This window comes from Colossoma macropomum, unplaced genomic scaffold (assembly GCF_904425465.1).
Source record: "Colossoma macropomum unplaced genomic scaffold, Colossoma_macropomum, whole genome shotgun sequence".
Lineage (NCBI taxonomy): Eukaryota > Metazoa > Chordata > Actinopteri > Characiformes > Serrasalmidae > Colossoma > Colossoma macropomum.
In genome coordinates, this window is record NW_023494810.1 from 5,685,206 (window position 1) to 5,702,983 (window position 17,778).

General features: G+C 40.1%; 1 protein-coding gene across 1 annotated transcript in view; it reads left to right on the forward strand.

Moving 5' to 3' along the window:
• The window catches only part of camta1b (calmodulin binding transcription activator 1b), a 433,402-nt gene that overhangs the window by 379,719 nt on the left and 35,905 nt on the right, over window positions 1-17,778 (forward strand). Inside the window, 1 exon segment of the mRNA XM_036559246.1 lies at window positions 9,089-9,242. Coding sequence (XP_036415139.1) covers window positions 9,089-9,242 — 154 coding nt within the window.

Sequence of the window (17,778 nt, forward strand, 5' to 3'; positions counted from 1 at the left end):
TCAGCATGTGCAGTTAACCTACATTATATCTCTCTTGCATTAGTCTTCACCCTCCCAACTTGATAGCATAGTGTGTTTTGGAGAGACTTAGGTAGCAGATGGATTTAGCAATGATTAAGACACAATTTCCCAAAAGTCTCTTAGTGCTGGTGCAACATCTTAACCAGTAGTTAGAGTGTTCACTGTGATGCCTGCTCTAACATTCAAGAATCATCTTTGTGCTCATGTGCTTTAAAAAGGAACAGGAGAGCAAAGAATTAGTAAAAAAAATACATTCTTAGAATAAGATAACAGCATCCTATTAATACTATAATAGTTAAGATGAAATTTATGCAGTTACACACTGGTTCTTGTTGTTGTTTACAGGCTCTTTTATCTTTCATGTTCTATAAATACTGACCATACCCATGATATACTCAGGTAAGTGTGACTGTGATATAATTTATCACAGTAATAACATCATATTATCCACTCCTGCAGTCCAAAACAATATGTCCACTCTAACTGAGCCAATGATAATCACATATTGTAAGCAAGCTTCGTTCCAGTACCAGCAGTGCACATCACTGACCTGCCAGTCAGGCCGCAGTGTTGTAATTCACACAAAATCATTTGGCACAGTGGATGTAAATTGTTATGTGCAGATTACACTTTACACTCTGATTGTTTTCCCCATCAAACTCTGAAATCAGTAAATAGATAGAACTTTGTACGCAAAAATAATAGTGTTTAGCCTACGTGGGGGCGAAAAACGCAATCCAATTTCGCTCTTGTTTGAGATGGAGATGAAATCTGTCGGCCTCTTTCAAATGCATCGTAGCTATTGTGCAAACACCTTGAAATATTCATCCCTGACTGTCCTGGCTTTATTTCTTTCCTCCCCCCTCCAATCTGGCACCTAACGCTGCAAAATTAAAATGCTAATATAACCGCCAGACAGACGGTGAGAGGAAAAGTTGATTCTGTGTTTTGAGAAGATTCACAGAAGTTTTCTGCCTCATGCAGGCCGGTAGATGGGCGGTTTGGGGGAACTGTACGGCTAAGGTGAGACAAAGACAAAAGGCTTGTGGGGAGTGGGGTTCTGAAATAGTTGAGAGCATTCAGTTTATGCCTGTTGTTGTGGTAAACTGGTTGATGGTAATATCTCAGGAGAACTTGCAGGAGTAATGGAGCTATTAGCGTGATTAGCCCACTCAGTGAATGCGGGGGTTAGTCATACGGTGCAGTAAGAGAGGCTGGAGGAGTTGCTAATGAAGTGATGGAGGCAGCAGAGAGATGCTTTATTTCTTTGTAGGAGTTGTAGTTGTGTGTGTGTGTGTGTGTGTGTTTGTGTGTGTGTGTGTGTGTGTGTTTGTGTGTGTGTGTGTGTGTGTGTGTGTGCAAGTATTTTTGCATAATTATAAATACTTTGTATATGTGCTAACAGCAGTGTGCACTATAAAAGGAATGCCTTAATCTAATTTACATAGCTTCACACTAAGTCTAAACAACATGGACAGGTCTGCAAGACCTTAATGAAGACCTGCAAGTTTTGAGAATGTGCATTATATGGCCAAAATATGTGGACACCCCTATTAATTATGAAATTCAGGTTTTTCAGCCACACCATTACTAACAGGTGTGTGAAATCAACACATCATACACAGCGATGTAATCTCCATAGACAAACACTGGCAGTAAGATAGGTTATACTGCAGAGCTTGCTGTCTTTAAAAGTGCCACTGTCATAGGATGTCACCTTTGCTACAAGTCAGTTTGTGAAATTTTTCAACCGAGAAGCTGAAGTCTGTGATCACCATGTGCAATGCAGTGCAATACGGCTGTAATAGCTACATAGAGGGAGAAAACTGTATTAATGCCCATGGTTTTAGAATGGGATGTCCAGCAAGCTCACATAGGTGTGCTGGTCAGATGTCCACATACTTTTTGCCATAGTATTTACAGAAACGATTTGGGTGACTATTGACTTTTAGTGTTTGTGCATGATTTATTTGAAGAAAGCTGCAGTTAGGCTGCACATTTTATCTCAGCATGGCCCTCTGTGGAGTGGCATGAATTGTTTTCATAGCAGGGGCTTCTCTCCCCACCCCCCATTGCTCACTAGCAGCTCAACAATAAGGCAATAACATTTCACACACAGGGAGCCAACAGTGTCCAAGTTGATTTGATAACAGTGTTATGAGGGAAATTATTTTATTTTATTAACACTAAATATTTGAGTCTGCTGCTGGTAGAATGACCACCACTGCAGAAAACAATGGCTTGTTAGCTACATTAGCCTCGTAGCTCCAATGCAAAACTGCACATCTGATATTTATTCTTCTTTTCCCAAACTATTTATTTTAAAGAAACAGCTCCACATCCATTTTGAGATTTTCTGTATGTGCCTGAAAGAGAACTTTTCCTTCTGTTACCCACATTCATAGAGGACCTGTGAAAAACTGTAAGGAATGTTTTTACCTGGCTCTAAAGCCTAACCCAAAAGTAGAACCTCCTTGTCACATCATCTGTCATCTACAACTGGGGAACATTCCTTATTTAAGAGTGCAGAGTGGAAGGCCGCTTTGGTGGGATCACGAGGACTTAAACCTGCCAGCTTGTGGTTATGGACTGTCACAGACTCACCACAGTCTCCACAATCATTTAACCCCTTAAACTCTAGGCTGCAGTTATTAATCTTGAGGTTTATTTAAGCCAGGGGTGTCAAACTCAACCTCTAAATGGGCCATATTAAAAAATCTCAACAAATGCGTGGGCCAGCTGTGTTTTTATTTCATTTTTACTTAACATCCATGACCCGAACGGGCCATTTTTGTTCAAATACAGCAAAACTGTAACAGCAAAATGGGCATTTAATGCTTATTCAAAAATATACTGAAAAAATTTTTATTGTTTTAATTGTTTAAACTGGTTTAAGTAGGTTTTTTACTGCCTATTTGCTTGACCTAGACACCAGGCATCTTTTCTTTTTGTGCGCTGAATGTGGTTGGGGGAAGGCTGTCGGAACGCACACTATGTTGCAGTGCATGCTGGGGATTGTAGTGCAGCTCAGGTTGAAACAGGCTAATAATAATAGAAAATAAAAAATAGTAGGATTGTGCCACAGGCCTGACGTGGCCCGCGGGCCTTGTGTTTGACACATGCGATGTAAATAGTAGAACACTCAAGGTTGTTTGAAATCACAAATAAAAACAAGGCAGTGATTTGGTTCTATGGCACGAGCTGAAAGCAAGTTATCATCATGGCTGTCAACACACAACATTTAGTGTTCTTTTGCCTTTATACAAGTGTTGCTGTTTTTCAGCAACCAGTGGTCAGTGGAATGAATCAGGCACGGTAAGTAATAATGTGCTTCAATTAGATTAAAAGCAGGTACAACACTTTTCGACCAGATTATGTGGTTGGATCTGTCTGTTTTAAAACATCCATTAAGGTCCCCTGAGTGGCGCAGCCGTCTAAGCGTTGGCCCTGTCATCAAGAGACTGCAAGTTAGATCCCCAGTGATGCTACAGCCGCCCATGCCCAGGAGTCCAGGAGAGCACAGCTGGCCGTGCTCTCTCTGGGTGGGTAGGATGGCCCCCCATCTTTCCCCATCACTCGGCGTTATGCTAGCCAGAGCAGGTGTCTGTTAGCTGACATAACAGAACTGGTGGTTGGCGCTTTCCTCTGAGTCGTGTTCGGCTGTCCAATGATGTTGCACTAGCAGCAGTTTGAAGAGATGCTTCACAGGTCTCAGAGAAAGCCTGTGCTAGCCTTCGTCCACTAACGCTGGAAGTATCATGTATCAATTGGATATGGCAAAAAAAAACTCCAGTGATCACTAAAAGTAGAACTAGTATTTAATATGTAAATATATTGCATTATGTATTAATCTGAATCGCAGCACTGTACCCCTCAGCCACATCAGTTTGACAAAATTCATAATTTTTCCTTTTTGTGTTTTCATTCATCAATGTCCTCTCACTACAATACCCAGCATGCATTATACAAATATGTCATACAGCCATTGGGCATGTGATAAAGAAATTCTGACTGCTAGCCACTGATCAGTAGGCTAATAAATACAGAAATTATATTTGGCTTCCTAGAATAAACATTAGTCACCTGGCTTCCGTCTGCTTAGGCCAACTAGCAGAAAAAGATACTTCAAGATATCTTCATAATATGTCATCAGAAGGGGGTTTCCTAGTCTTTAAACTGGAAAATCTCACTCTAGAGGCTACTGTGTGATCACTTTTGGAGGCAAGTAGGTGAGTTTACAGATGTATTGATGGTTAAATGTTCATTTTGACTAGAGAGCCCCTCTAAAACTAATATTTGTTTTGCATAGTTGTATGAGGCACTGCTGACAGTTCTTTACATTTTAACCCGTGTGTGGTGTTGGTGTGTTTGTTACTCAGTGGTCTGGTGGACCCACCGCATTATTGTTTTTTTTAAATCAATATAGCCATAACAAATTTTGTAAAAACACCAGATATTTAAAATATCACAAGTGGCCAGCATAGGGTTCTCCTGTAGCGGCTGTAGCCAGTCAGCAACCTGTCCATGTTGTCCACCTTCACACACACACACACACACACACACACACACACATACACACTAACAGCAGGTAATTTAGGAGGAGAACAGAGTGAAGGACACAGCACCTCCACACTTTTATTCCCCACAGGTTCAACCCAACACCACATGTGTAATATAAATGTTCTTCACAGAAAGTGAGCAAAGGCCAAGGAATCTGAGGTTGAAATAATAATAAAACACATCATTTTTTCTTTTGGTAAACATTGGAAATGGGTCCCACAGGCAACACCACACAAGGGTTAAGGGGTTATTTTAAAGATGCCACAGCTGCCATTGGTTATTCAACCTACAAACTTTCTGAAGCAAAAACTAAATTTATTGTAAATGTAGTTGCATCCTGAACCACACCTTTATCAACCAATTAAAAACAATCATTTTAAGATTGTAAATGCTGTACTTCCTGTATCTGTTGTGCGGTCAAGCTTCAAAGACGTTTTTGTTTGTTCATTTGTGTGTGAGGGAAAGAGAGAGAGAGACAGGGAGAGAGAGAGATAGCAGGAGTAGATTGATGGAGTAGGCGGGGAGGCTGCACACACCAGCACCAGGGAGAATTTATCGACCACTTACTATTGACAAAGCTTCAGATATGACTCGAACCGCTGCTCCAGCCCATCTCTCTATCAGGACCTACAGACTGTGGACTGTGAGCGTTAAGGCCAGAGCAGAACGACCCAGCGCTTTTCCAAACACCACCAAGCCAGACGTACGGCTGTCGGGCCATAACCTGTGTGTGATTGTCGAGAGCCTCCAGAAGGTTCACACTGACCTAGAACATTCTCCCCGTTCACACAGTTCTAGAATATTCTCTCCATTCACACTGTCCTAAAATGTTCTCCAAAGTTTACACTGTTATATAATGTCCGGTTCCATTCACACTGTTTTAGAATGTTCTCCTCTGTTCTCATGGTTCTAGAACATTCTCCCCATTTACACTGTTCTAAAATGTTCTCCCATGTTCACACTGTTCTAGAATGTTCTCTCTTGTTCACACTGGTTCTCAAAATCCCCATTTACACTGTTGTAGAATGTTCTATTCACAAAGTGCTAAAATGTTCCCTCCATTTACAGTGCTCTAGATTATCATCCCCATTAGCACTGTTCTACAATGTTCCCATTTACACTGTTCTACAAGGTTCTCCCCTATTCTCATGGTTCTAGTTCTCATTTACACTGTTCTAGAATTTTCTCTCACATTCACACTGTTCTAGAGTGTTCTATTCTATTCACAGTGTTCTAAAACGTTCTCTCCATTCACAGTGCTCTAGAATATTCTCCCCTGTTAGCACTGTTCTACAATGTTCTGCCCATTCAAACTGGTATAGAATTGTTTTCTCCCTATTCATGTTCCTCCCCATCCACACTGTTCTCAAATGTTCTCCCCATTTGCACTGTTCTCAAATGTTCTTGTCCATTTACACTGTAGTAGGTTCTCCCTTGTTCATACATGCTCTTGAATGTTGTCTGGCATCCATAGTGTTCTAGAATGTTCTTCTTTCACACTGGTTCAGACTGTTTGATGTTCTCTGTTCATACTGGCTCATTTGGTGTGTCATTTCTCATTGTGGAACAGCTTGAAGCCAACTATCAGCATTAGAATGGTGTCAACGACACACCATTAACTATGTTGGGTTTTTTGGATTGATGCTACAGAACCATTTAATGGGTAGTTCTTTAAAGAACCATTTTTGTAAATGAGGTGTGCAAGGGTGAAGAACCTTTTATTTTTTTTATTATTTAAAGAATCTGCATTAATGTAAAGATTAAAGTTTTGTGCAGTAAGAAAGCCTCTATTAAAAATTATTCATAGTACATACAGGCAAGGACCATTTAGGAAACCTTATGTTTAAGATTGTACTCTGTAATGTTCATATGATACATGTGATCATTCTGATTGCAGTAAACTACAGGAAGTGTAGGCTGAGATGGGTCTTCTGTTGTAAAAAGAGAACAGCTGAAGGAAGCATAATGGTTAGATTAGTTGATTAATCAAGTAATAATTGATAGGTTAATCGATCATAGGAATAATCATTTGTTTCCGACCTTTTTCTGTTTGTGCGTGTGTGTCAGAACAGACCAACAGACCTACTCACAAAATCTCATCTCAAAACTAGGAGCAATTCTGCAGTGCACTCTGCTCCAGCTATTTCCACCAAATGACATGGAAATGACACCTCTCTGTAGTACAGGCTGGAGTGCATTTTGTGAGTTCAGACTGTTCAGTATGAAGCTGCAGAATGAGGAGGGATTTTAAAACATTTCAAGCCGAACCCGACAGTATGTTTCAGGTTTTGGTTGGGTTCAGACGTCATTTCTCAAATATTTGCTCAGGTCAGTTTCAAATATCTCACAGGTTTCTCACAGTCCCTCTCCCAACTTTAAGGCTCAATCCCATTTCACTCCTCGCCCTACCACTCAGCCCTTACCCCTCAGTTTTGTGCGTTCGCGTCTAGGGTAGGGTGCTGTGATTTTTGTTGAGATAGAGGGGTAGGGCGAAGTGTTAGGGCTACGCTGAGCTTTTTCAGAGACTCACTCCAAACAGAGTGTTATGAGAAAAAAAGAAAAACCAGCAAGATGGCTGTGAGTATTTTCTTCGTTAAAGAATTACAATAATCATTGTATTATCTTAGTTTAATGTCACTTTAATGTATTATGGTCCTTTTCCTCATAACAAGCATAAAAAATTGCTAGTAGTTTGCTGATGTCTTGGTGGCTAGTTAGCTAAATGTCATGTTCCACCTTAAACGGAATGAGAAAATTTGAACAAGTAGCTGGTGACTATCTGACTTCAGCTTCATATGACAGAAAAATTAGGGGAGGGTGATAATAAATAATTGTTGCATCCCCTCTTTAGAAGCACATGATGCCCTAAATGTAACTAAAGCCCAGCAGTGAGGAACTGAACTTCACCCTCCTCTGCTATCACTGCAGACTGGCAGGGTCTCCTACAGAGCAGCGCTAGTAACTGTTAATGAAGTAATGTTCTTTTTTATTTGAGGGTCCCATTTCATAGGGGAAGATTTCAACCTTTATCCCTTGTAACTCAGTTCCAAGGGGCACAGTGACACTCGAGAACCAGGGGTAGGGGTAAAGATAAGAAATGGGGATTGGGCCTAAAAGATTTTCTGCTTTAGTTTTTCTCCTTACTTTTACCTTATTTTAAATAGTTTAGACTACAGTGAGATTGGAACAGAATCTTGTCATGCTACAATCAGACTTTTGTAAGGCTGTAGTCTTTTGTAATTTCACTGGTAGGCGTGACAGTAGGTAGCCAGTTACATCAATACTTCAAGTAACTGGACTGGAGACTGGTTTCCAGTGCTGGAGTTGAAGACTTCTCTCTAGATTGTAGGAAGGGTCAGAGCTGGAGCTGGAGCTCTGGTTAGATCTGCTTTTCGCTAGAAGTCATGACCCCCTTTTAAAGAACCAAGAGATAAGACTGAAGAATAAGGAGGAGATGGGTAGGTGGTGGGATGCCAAAGCTGTCACAAGAAACAGAAGCTAGAGATGGAATATATGGAAGGTTAGACAGGGGGATGGAGGAGCTCCAGGCATGGTCTTCCCCCCTAAACTAAAGTTGTTTCATAGATCTTATATAGCGTAGTCACTGCAGAGTTGATCTGGGAGGGCCTCTTAGGTCTACAGAGTAAATAAGAGTCAATAGGTCCGTTTCCTTTGAGTATCCTTGGGTGAGAGAATTAGTTTGATTACTCATTTGAAAGTGTTTGTAGCCAGATCGCTGCGGTCCCCAAAGCTACCCACATCCCCTCCACGCAGTCGATTCAGCCCCATGCTAGCTCAATGCGCTCCAAGCAATACCTATTACTCATACGCTGTCAATTAAGGTAATTTATTGCTGTAATTCTGCCCCGGTATGAATGGTGGCGGTTCAGAGTTTGTAAATACTTTGAAGTTAATTGAGGGCATCAGTTCCTGGGAGAGGCGGTGTGTGTGTGTGTGTGTGTGTGAGAGTGTGTTGCGTGGCAGTGCATGGTTGCCAATTAACAACTCCCACCTTCTTGCCACCAATCACAAAAACAACTCGCAGGCCCAACGTTTAAAGCTTTTCCATCCGCCAGCGTATTTCTGACTCCTCAGATTTACGAGTTTTTTTTCTGGAGATGTCATTGCGTGGGTTAATTTCACTTTCTGCCGCTGCGCAGTCGGTGTCAGACAAGCTCAGAAAAAAAGCCTTTCAGTGCATCTTCCAAGAAGAGGGAGATGTTTTATTCATCGGGAGTCCTCCGACTCTTCTAGCTGTGGACCAATGAGAAAAGGAATTTCTTTCACACTCTTTATTAAGTAACAACCTTGACCTATCGCTGTCTTCCTTCCTTTTCAATTTCCTCTCACTTTTGTCTCCTTTGACTGGCCTCCTCCTCTTTCCCGTCTTGTTACGCTCACTCTTTCATCTCATCACTGAAGCATTCCCTCCTTCTCTCTCTCACTGTCTCTCTGTCTTTCCCTCTCTCTGTTTCCTACACTTCATGCTCTCCGTCTCTCTTTCCAGAACCCGGACATCGTGCTGGTCCACTACCTGAACGTGCCGGCCATAGAGGATTGCGGAAAGCCGTGTGGGCCTATCCTCTGCTCTATTAACACGGATAAGAAAGAGTGGGCCAAATGGACGAAGGAGGAGCTCATCAGCCAGCTCAAGCCCATGTGTGAGTATTTACATCCACTTTCTGAGCATCTTAGACAAAGAGTATGAGCAGATCTCCATGTTCAGACTGAAGTCAATTACACACTGTTATCACTGCTCCAGTATCCCCCGCTCTTCATCTAGATCTAATAAACTTGCTATAAAAAGCAGTATCGCTTACTTAAAGGGCGTCATGCAATTAGAGACTGTAAATGTATTCAGTTGTCCTTAGCTCTGCAGGCCTAAGTGGATCTGTAGGTGCATGTTGAAAAACAGTTTTAGGGACAGAATAGTTTTTAAAATAGTAGACAGAATTCAGTTTAGATGATTTTCCCACTTATGTGGTCATGTGTCCCCAAATGTGGTCAGTCACTTTGAACTTGTGCGTCATTCTGTAGTCAGCATCATGCCTGTACCAGGAACTTTAAGGCCTTGTCCACGTGTCCAAATATTTTTAAAAACTCTTTGTCCACACCAACATTTTTGAAAATCTCTACATCCACACGAGAGCAGAAAAACATTCCAGGCCAGTAGGGGGCAATAATAGCCCTAAAATTTTGATGTCACTCACCTCAAGAAAAACACTGAGCGTGCGCACTGTCCTCATCATTGAGCACGCTGTGAAGCTAAAACAGAGCTTTTCTGATAAAGTGGTGGCATGTTACAAACACTGAAGACCTGCAGGCCTTCAGACTTACACACATCAATAAGTCTGATTTTACTAGAAAATAAAAACTTAAAAAGTGAAAGAAAACATCCACACAGTCCTGAAACGCTGAATTTTTCTAGCTTTTCAAGTCAAATAATTTTACAATCATGTAGTTATTTTTAATATTTGCAGTCAAAGTTATACACCCCATTTACGGGAACTGAGCACAGTTCATTCTGACGCCTCCACATGTTTTAATGAAACAGTAAAGCCAAATTGCAAACATATTATCAGCTGCTAAATTGCCAAGCACACAGAAACAACCCAGTCGTCAGTTATATTTCAGACAGAGTTCTTCATGCTTAATAAATTAAAACAACTACAGGCAAGATAATGGCGCTGTGTCACAGTATTGAGAAAGCAGCATTTTCCTGTCCACACATTTAACAGCATTTTCAATTCCTCCCAGAAGAGCATTTTCAAAAATATCAGTTTACAGTGACCAAAAATGCCATTTTCATGTTGAAGCCAAAAGACTACATTATCGAAAATATCCAGATTTGAATAAACAGGGCCTGAGTCTTAGCTGTAACCCCCAGTGGTAAACAAACTGCCTAAAACACAATATGTTTTGTCCTGTGCACATTTAACCCAAATGTCACTGTATCCTCGGATTCACGAGATTGTTTAGGAGTAAACAATGCAAATAATGCAACATATATGCTATAAGCAAGCTAGCGCTTCTGCACACATGTAAGTCTGCTATTATTCTAACACCAGCAACTCAAACTGAAGGCTGCCACTGCCAAAGGAACCTAACAGCCACATTTGACAAAGCTTGCTGGTCTGTGTGGGGTATTTTGGGAAGTATGCCAGTGTATGATGATCAGTTCCATGCGCAGCAGTGTGAGCTAGCATGTAGTTCCTTAATGACCTCATAATACAGAAGATCCAGCAACATTCAGAGGAAACATGTCAATATGGCAAAATGTTTTGGGTTTGGAACATTTTTGTTTACCACAAAGCACAATAGCTGCAATTTTACACATAGAGAACTGCCTAGACCTGGAGCTCCTAATATGGGTGTGCCGCAGAACAACGGCACAAAGCACCAGCTACCACTGTGCAAATTATATGCATAAATCATCACACACTTGCCTGAAACTGAACTTGACAAGTCGTTAAGTAATCTCGACTAGACCTGCTCATATGGTTCCTGACACGGGGTGACACACTGTTTCCTACAACAATGGACACGTGGATGTTGCATAGCTAAGAACAGTATTAGCAGCCATTTCAAAGTTTGAATTTGCCCATATTTATATCAATTTTAGTCAACTGTATGTCATACAGTGTCCAGAACAACAAACATGTCTTGGCTGATCTACCACTCAACTTCACGTAAGGGGAAAATTGTGCAAATTTGATTTTTTCCACCACACTATTCCTTTAAAAGTGGGCCTGTACTGCAGCCCACCACAGCCCCCAAAGTGCGGAGAAATGACGACGGTCGTAGGGCCGACACTTCTGAAGATCACTCCTGAGTGAGTCTGACAAGACTCCTTGAGCCCGCTGTACAGAAGATTGACTCGCTCAATACATTGACAGGTAGCTGTCATTTTCGATGTATGGCTCAAAGAGAATGATGAACACGTCCTGCAAGCGAGATGAAACTTTAAAAAGTCATACTGCAGGACTTTTCTGCAATGACTCAGAGTTGACTTTAGTTTCGTCTTGCGCAGACAAGTCCGTCGAGTGGCCAAACAGGCCAGATTGCTAGGCTGCAGCCGTTCGCAGCCGTTTCGGCCGTAGTCCGTAAAAGTGTCCGTAATATTTGAGTGACTTTTAAATCTCAACACACTTCACTGCGTCATTAACTTCATGATGTGCTGTGGCAATAAGGAAAGGGCAAGCAAACACCACTCACATCACAATCTCTTTCACTGACCTTCTTGCAATAGTGAGTCTTTTGTGGTGCTATACTGCCATCTAGGGGTGAGCAAGTGCTGTTGCAAGGGTTATTTTTCACAGAGTCAGAGGAAAACTGAGGATTTGCTGACTCTTCTGTCCTCGCTCACCAACATCCAAGTCATGCATTTTGAATGAGTCAGTTATGCACTAGATACTCGGATGAAATGTGCCTGCTGGAGTGGCCCACATGTGCACTGGGCCATTATTGGGTCATTCAGTGCTGTGTATGGTTGAATCCTTTTTACCATTTCACCCTCTTATTACAGTCTGGATATCAAATTCAGGGCGAATGTCTGACTCTAACCTTTGAGTAATATTATTATTGTAAGGTTTATTTATTAATAGGTCTTAAACTCAATTAGTCAAATAAGAAACGAATTTTAAAATGAATGATCAGTGATTAGTTTGGATGACGGTAATGCATATTTTAAATTCTCCTACAACTCTGACAGCCAAAAAGAGAGGCTGATCAGCAATAGGGACTATGAATTTCTACTGCCCAACTAGTCATCAGTTGCCATAAGCCTTGGCATTGTGCAACAATTTTATGATGAATGGGCTCATAAAAGAAGATCTCCAAAATAACTTACAAGAATCTTTTTTAGATTAACTTCCATTGTAAGTAAAAAAGTTTTAATCTTTCTCCTGAAAAGTGAACATTTTGGATATGCAAGGTTTTATTCTGACAGTGATGATTTAATAGGTAAATATGAAGTTCTTACAAGTAATTTTAAAAGTAATACTTTGTACATAGTAACATACGAAACATACCAGGTAGGTACAGTAATTACTTCACTATACTACTTATATATTGTACTTGCAAAGTATGCACCAATCATTACTTGTAAGTCCTACATATTTACTACTTGCTAATGAAGTACTGCTGTACATGCCTGGTTTTTATGTACATATAAAGTATGGATTAGAAAATTACTAGTACTACATATTTACTTACTAAATACTAGATACTTACTGTACTAAATAAATAGCAAATAATGTACTGCCAGCATTTTTGATGTATTTCAGTTAGTCTCGGGCTGTGAAACCCTGCCTTCAACACAAACCATCTGATGCTAAACCATCTGATACCTCTCATGGCTGTCTGAGCATCCATACATTGTTTTTTATTTGTTGACAAAATTCTAGCTAATCACAAAAGCATGCAGCATCCATCTCTGCACACTAGTGCAGCTCGACATGAACATAAAATGTAATGTTAAATAAAACTGAATTTACATTATAAATATATGAATATAAATATGTGACATTATGAGACCTGTGGAAAAAATATACAGAATAACTAACTTACAAACTAACCAAACTACGAGAGCACCATTCATTATTGTGCAGACTGCAAAATATTAATATAGCTTTTTCTATATCACACACTTACCTAAAAAAAAAAATAAAAATAAAAATAATAATCATCATCATCATCATCATCTTTATATAGCTCTTTTCAACACAACTTAACAAAGTGCTTTACAGTATGTGACAGAATACAACATAGGAATACAGTCCACTGTGCAATAAAAACAGAATAAAAACAGGATCAGTTTTGAAAAATTGTAAAAATGTGTCAGTTATTCTCCCCACTTTTAGCTGAGTTTAGGGATGGCAATCAGGTTAGAGTTTAAAGATCTTAGTCATCTAACTGGGACATCTAATAATCATATCTCTGCAGAAGGGAGAATCAAGGCCATGAATACATTTAAATATATTAAACATATATAATATATTAAACATATTAAAATAAATAAATTTACCAAAAGAAAAAATGATGTGATTTATTATTATTTCAACCTCAGATTCTTGTTCTTTGCTCATTTTCTGTGAAGAACATATAAAATAACACATTTTCAGTGTCTTCACTCTGTTCACCCCCCACACATTTATATTACACATGTGGTGTTGGATGAACCTGTGGGGAATAAAAGTGTGGAGGTGCTGTGTCCTTCACTCTGTTCTCCTCCTACATGGCCTGCTGTTAGTGTGTGTGTGTCTGTGTGTGTGTGTGTGCGTGTGTGTGTGTGTGTGTGTGTGTGTGTGCGTGTGTGTGTGTGCATGTGTGTTTGTATATGTGTGTGTGTGTGTGAGGGTGGACAACGTGGACAGGCTGCTGACTGGCTACTAAAGCCAGCTGCTAAAGGAGAGCCCTACGCTGGACACTTGTGATATTTTAAACATCTGGTATTTTTTACATAAATTGTTTTGGCTGTATTTGTTTATAAAACAGTAATGTGATGGGTCCACCAGACCACTGAGTAACAGACACACCAACACCACACAAGGGTTAAATAAATCTTAGAAGACACAGGTAACCAGTGAAGGGCTTTAAAGAACAGGCCGACAACAAAAGACTTATTGGCTTGAGACTGGACATTCAGTAGAGCAATGACTTTGTTTTATCTGTAATGAGTAGAACTCTTATCAAATTATGCAGGTTAGCCAGGTAAGATCAATGAACTGGTGTTTTTCTGGTGGTAATTAAGGTGAGAACTGGAAGAACTCCACAAGGCCCTGGCTGAAACTCATGACAGGCATGGGCAGTGTCACTGGTGTAGCAAGTTTCCAGTCTTTTGTTCTAGGTTTTGTTGATTGCTTTTATTGTCCTTAGTGACAACTGGGCATGCATTGGCCTTGTCACTGGGCAATATAAGGGCATTGTTGATGTCCCTGAAGTAAATAAGACATTGTTATGTGTTTGCCTTGCTAGTTATGCATAGCACTTTGTTTCTTGTGGGTCTGTTTTTGCTGTAGTGCTGTTTTGACAATCAGTGATTGGTTGGTCAAATGGACCCATCTTGTCAAAATAGGCAGTTATTGTCAATGCCTTTAAACTGTTTTTTTATTACTAAATTACTGAAATTAGGGACCGTCACCGACTACTGACAATTGCCCACAACACTAACTAACTAGTGAATATATTAGTCAACAAGTCGACTATTCTCTGCAACCCCTAATGGACAATGCTACACACTGTTTTATGTACAGGACTGTGCAACGTCTTTGGCAGCCAAGACAGTTGTTTAAAGCTATTTATTCAATAAATTCAAGTAAACATATATACTGTAAAGAGTAACAAGATTTTTCTGTTTTCTTATTAAGTTAGTTATTGATATCTTAGTTAAAGGAACAGTTAGAAGAACAAATGTGTGGTTCCTGACTGGTTCCTGACTTATCAGTGCACTTCAGCCATTGCAGCCATGGATCTGTTCAGTACACACCTGATTTGATTTGATGAAGGATTAATTGGATGTTCATAAAATCATTGGATGGTCATAAAATCACAACATATGGTTTATTTGTTCATTTGTATTTATGCAAATGAAGTCATATGCAAAAGTTTGAATGTGGTTTCAGTCCAATAACAATAATTATAAAACGGATAGCTCCGGTCCTAAAATCTGATTGGCTGAGCCGCGTTCAAAGCTGTTATAAAATCCAGGGTATACCGTGGCTATGACCGCCTCACAACAGCTGAACTCTGTATCACTGCGCCACAGCACGAAAACCCTTCTGCTGTTAATGGATTAATCTTTAACTCTAATGCTGATCACACAGAGCACTGAGTGTACTGATGAAGTAAGAACCCATCTTTGTTTAAACTGAGGGGCTGAAAATGTATTTTCTTATCTAGAACCAGGCTGGTCAGCTAGATAACAGGCTAAAATATAGCAAACATGTTAAACAACGCCAACATTCATATCTCAGGCTTGAATTAAAGTACTCACGATATGATTTACTGAAAAACGGCAATATGAAAGTCTAAAGAATGTCACCTGAATGGGTTACACACTTCAAATGTCCGTGTTTCGGTCAGAAGTCACGTCAAACCCAGCTGAATCCCAAACGGCTCCGTACTCCCTAAATAGTGAGCTGTGTAACAGTAAGTTTAGAAATTCTAGCCTCTGCTGTAAATAGTGCATGCCTGTCGAGTACAAATGTGGATGAATCCCAAATGAACATTTATAGCGATATTTTGCACTGTTGGGCTGCAGGAGTCTGTATTTAAATTCCTACGTAGTGCACTGTGTACGGAGCGGGGAGCCGTTTGAGATTCAGCCCCAGCGTGAGAAAAGTGGCGTCGTCAGACTGATGGAAGACTCGCAGCGGTGGTAATTTGGTGACCAAAAAGTACTTATAAACTGAAAGTTTTTGCATTAAACAGTGCTGTGTTATCACATGTTCACTGTTATACGAAAAAATCTTTTAAAAACCATGAAATGTCTGCAGTTTACAGTGATCGGCGACCGAACGTTCTTCTCCTCATTCAGCCGTCCATGGTTACTTAGCAACGATACCATACTCTAAAGGAACTACATTTCTTGGTGGAATACTTGTTTGTTGATTACTATTAATAATAACTTAAATAATTATCTGAAACATTGTGTATTTTAATATATTTTATGTTGGCCGCCGTTTTCTAAAAGCAATAAGCCATTCTAGGCTGTGTGTCATTGCGATTTTATCACGGGGAAGTGGGTTTTAGACACAAAGAACACCCAAAGGACACCCTTCCAGTGACCCACGGCCTCGAATGGCTTATTGCTTTAGTATACAACAGTTAATTCCGGCCACGCAAGCTGATTGGTTGAGAAGTGTTCTAACTGTGCTGCGCCAAAACGTCACAGGTTTTTCACAAACACTGTATCACTCCGCTGAGACGCCGTTGCTAAGCAATGATTTAGGCAGCTGTAGGAGACGCTCAAGCCATTTGAACGTTTTCACTTCTTACTTTGCCACAAACAGAAAATGGATACTTTTAAGATCACATTTGACCGACAGCCGATTTGGTCAGACTGTGAAGATGAGGCTACACTAAATTCTCAAACTGTCAGTTGGTCTGTGTGGAGCTGGAGAACGAACTGCCGGCTGTGCAGCGAGTGGGCGGAGTTCGTTACTCTGACATAGCAACGAGCTGCTCGTTAAGGAACTATAATTGAAGGAACTGCAAACATTAAAACATATTAAACGCTGCGTTCACGGCCCAGTTTATTAATTTAGTACTTTATATATTTACCTGTTGTATAAAAGCGATAGAACACTCGAGGTCGTGTGATATCTCTATAACTCTCTATAATCTACGGCGACCAAATCACAGCCATGATGTTTTTCACGATAACACTCCCTCTCGTGTTCTATTACTTGATAATAACACATCATCTGCTGGGAATTTTCTGCACAAGTTCTATTTATTTGCTGAGTTTAACAAAAATAAAACACAATATAAAATGTGTCATAACTTTTTGCCCAGACCACATTTTGTGCTATGTTTTTCTTCCCATATGCTAAATTCAATTAACAAATAGTAAATGTGCTTTAAAATGTGCAGAAGCGTGTTCTCTATAGAGGATGTGTTCACTTATTTTCACTTTGAAAATCAACAAAGCGTGAAATTTATCCCGGGCGCCCTTCAAACCTTCGCATGTGGCTGAATGTCTCTTAAAGGCTTCCTTGTTTATCGTTTTCCATTAAAGTATTCGGATTCTTTGAAAGGCTACGCATGGTTTGTTATTGTTCATCAAGTGCTTTTTAATTGTTTGGCCTTTTTAAACTCTATTAATCTGCAGAATAATTGGTAGATTATGTGATTACTAATATAATCAATAGTGACAGCTCTATTTATGATAATAATGAAATAACTGCCGTCTCTTCGTTCCTTTTCCCATCAGATAGGAAGTAGTTTGCTATCACTTCAATTATCAAGTGATTCTCTGAATCCCGCTAATTTGATTGTATCAAATGTTTGTCATGTTTATTTCTATTGCAGCAGATTAAAAGGATGTTCTTTATTGATGAGGTACATGCCCATTCAGAATTCAGACTAAGGAGTAGATGAGATAGCAGTGCAGCTTCTGCTCCCCGTCAGCCCCTCGTTCTGCTCCAGTACCTATCCCATCACAGCACAGGCTGTGTGTGCTCTTATGCTTAATTC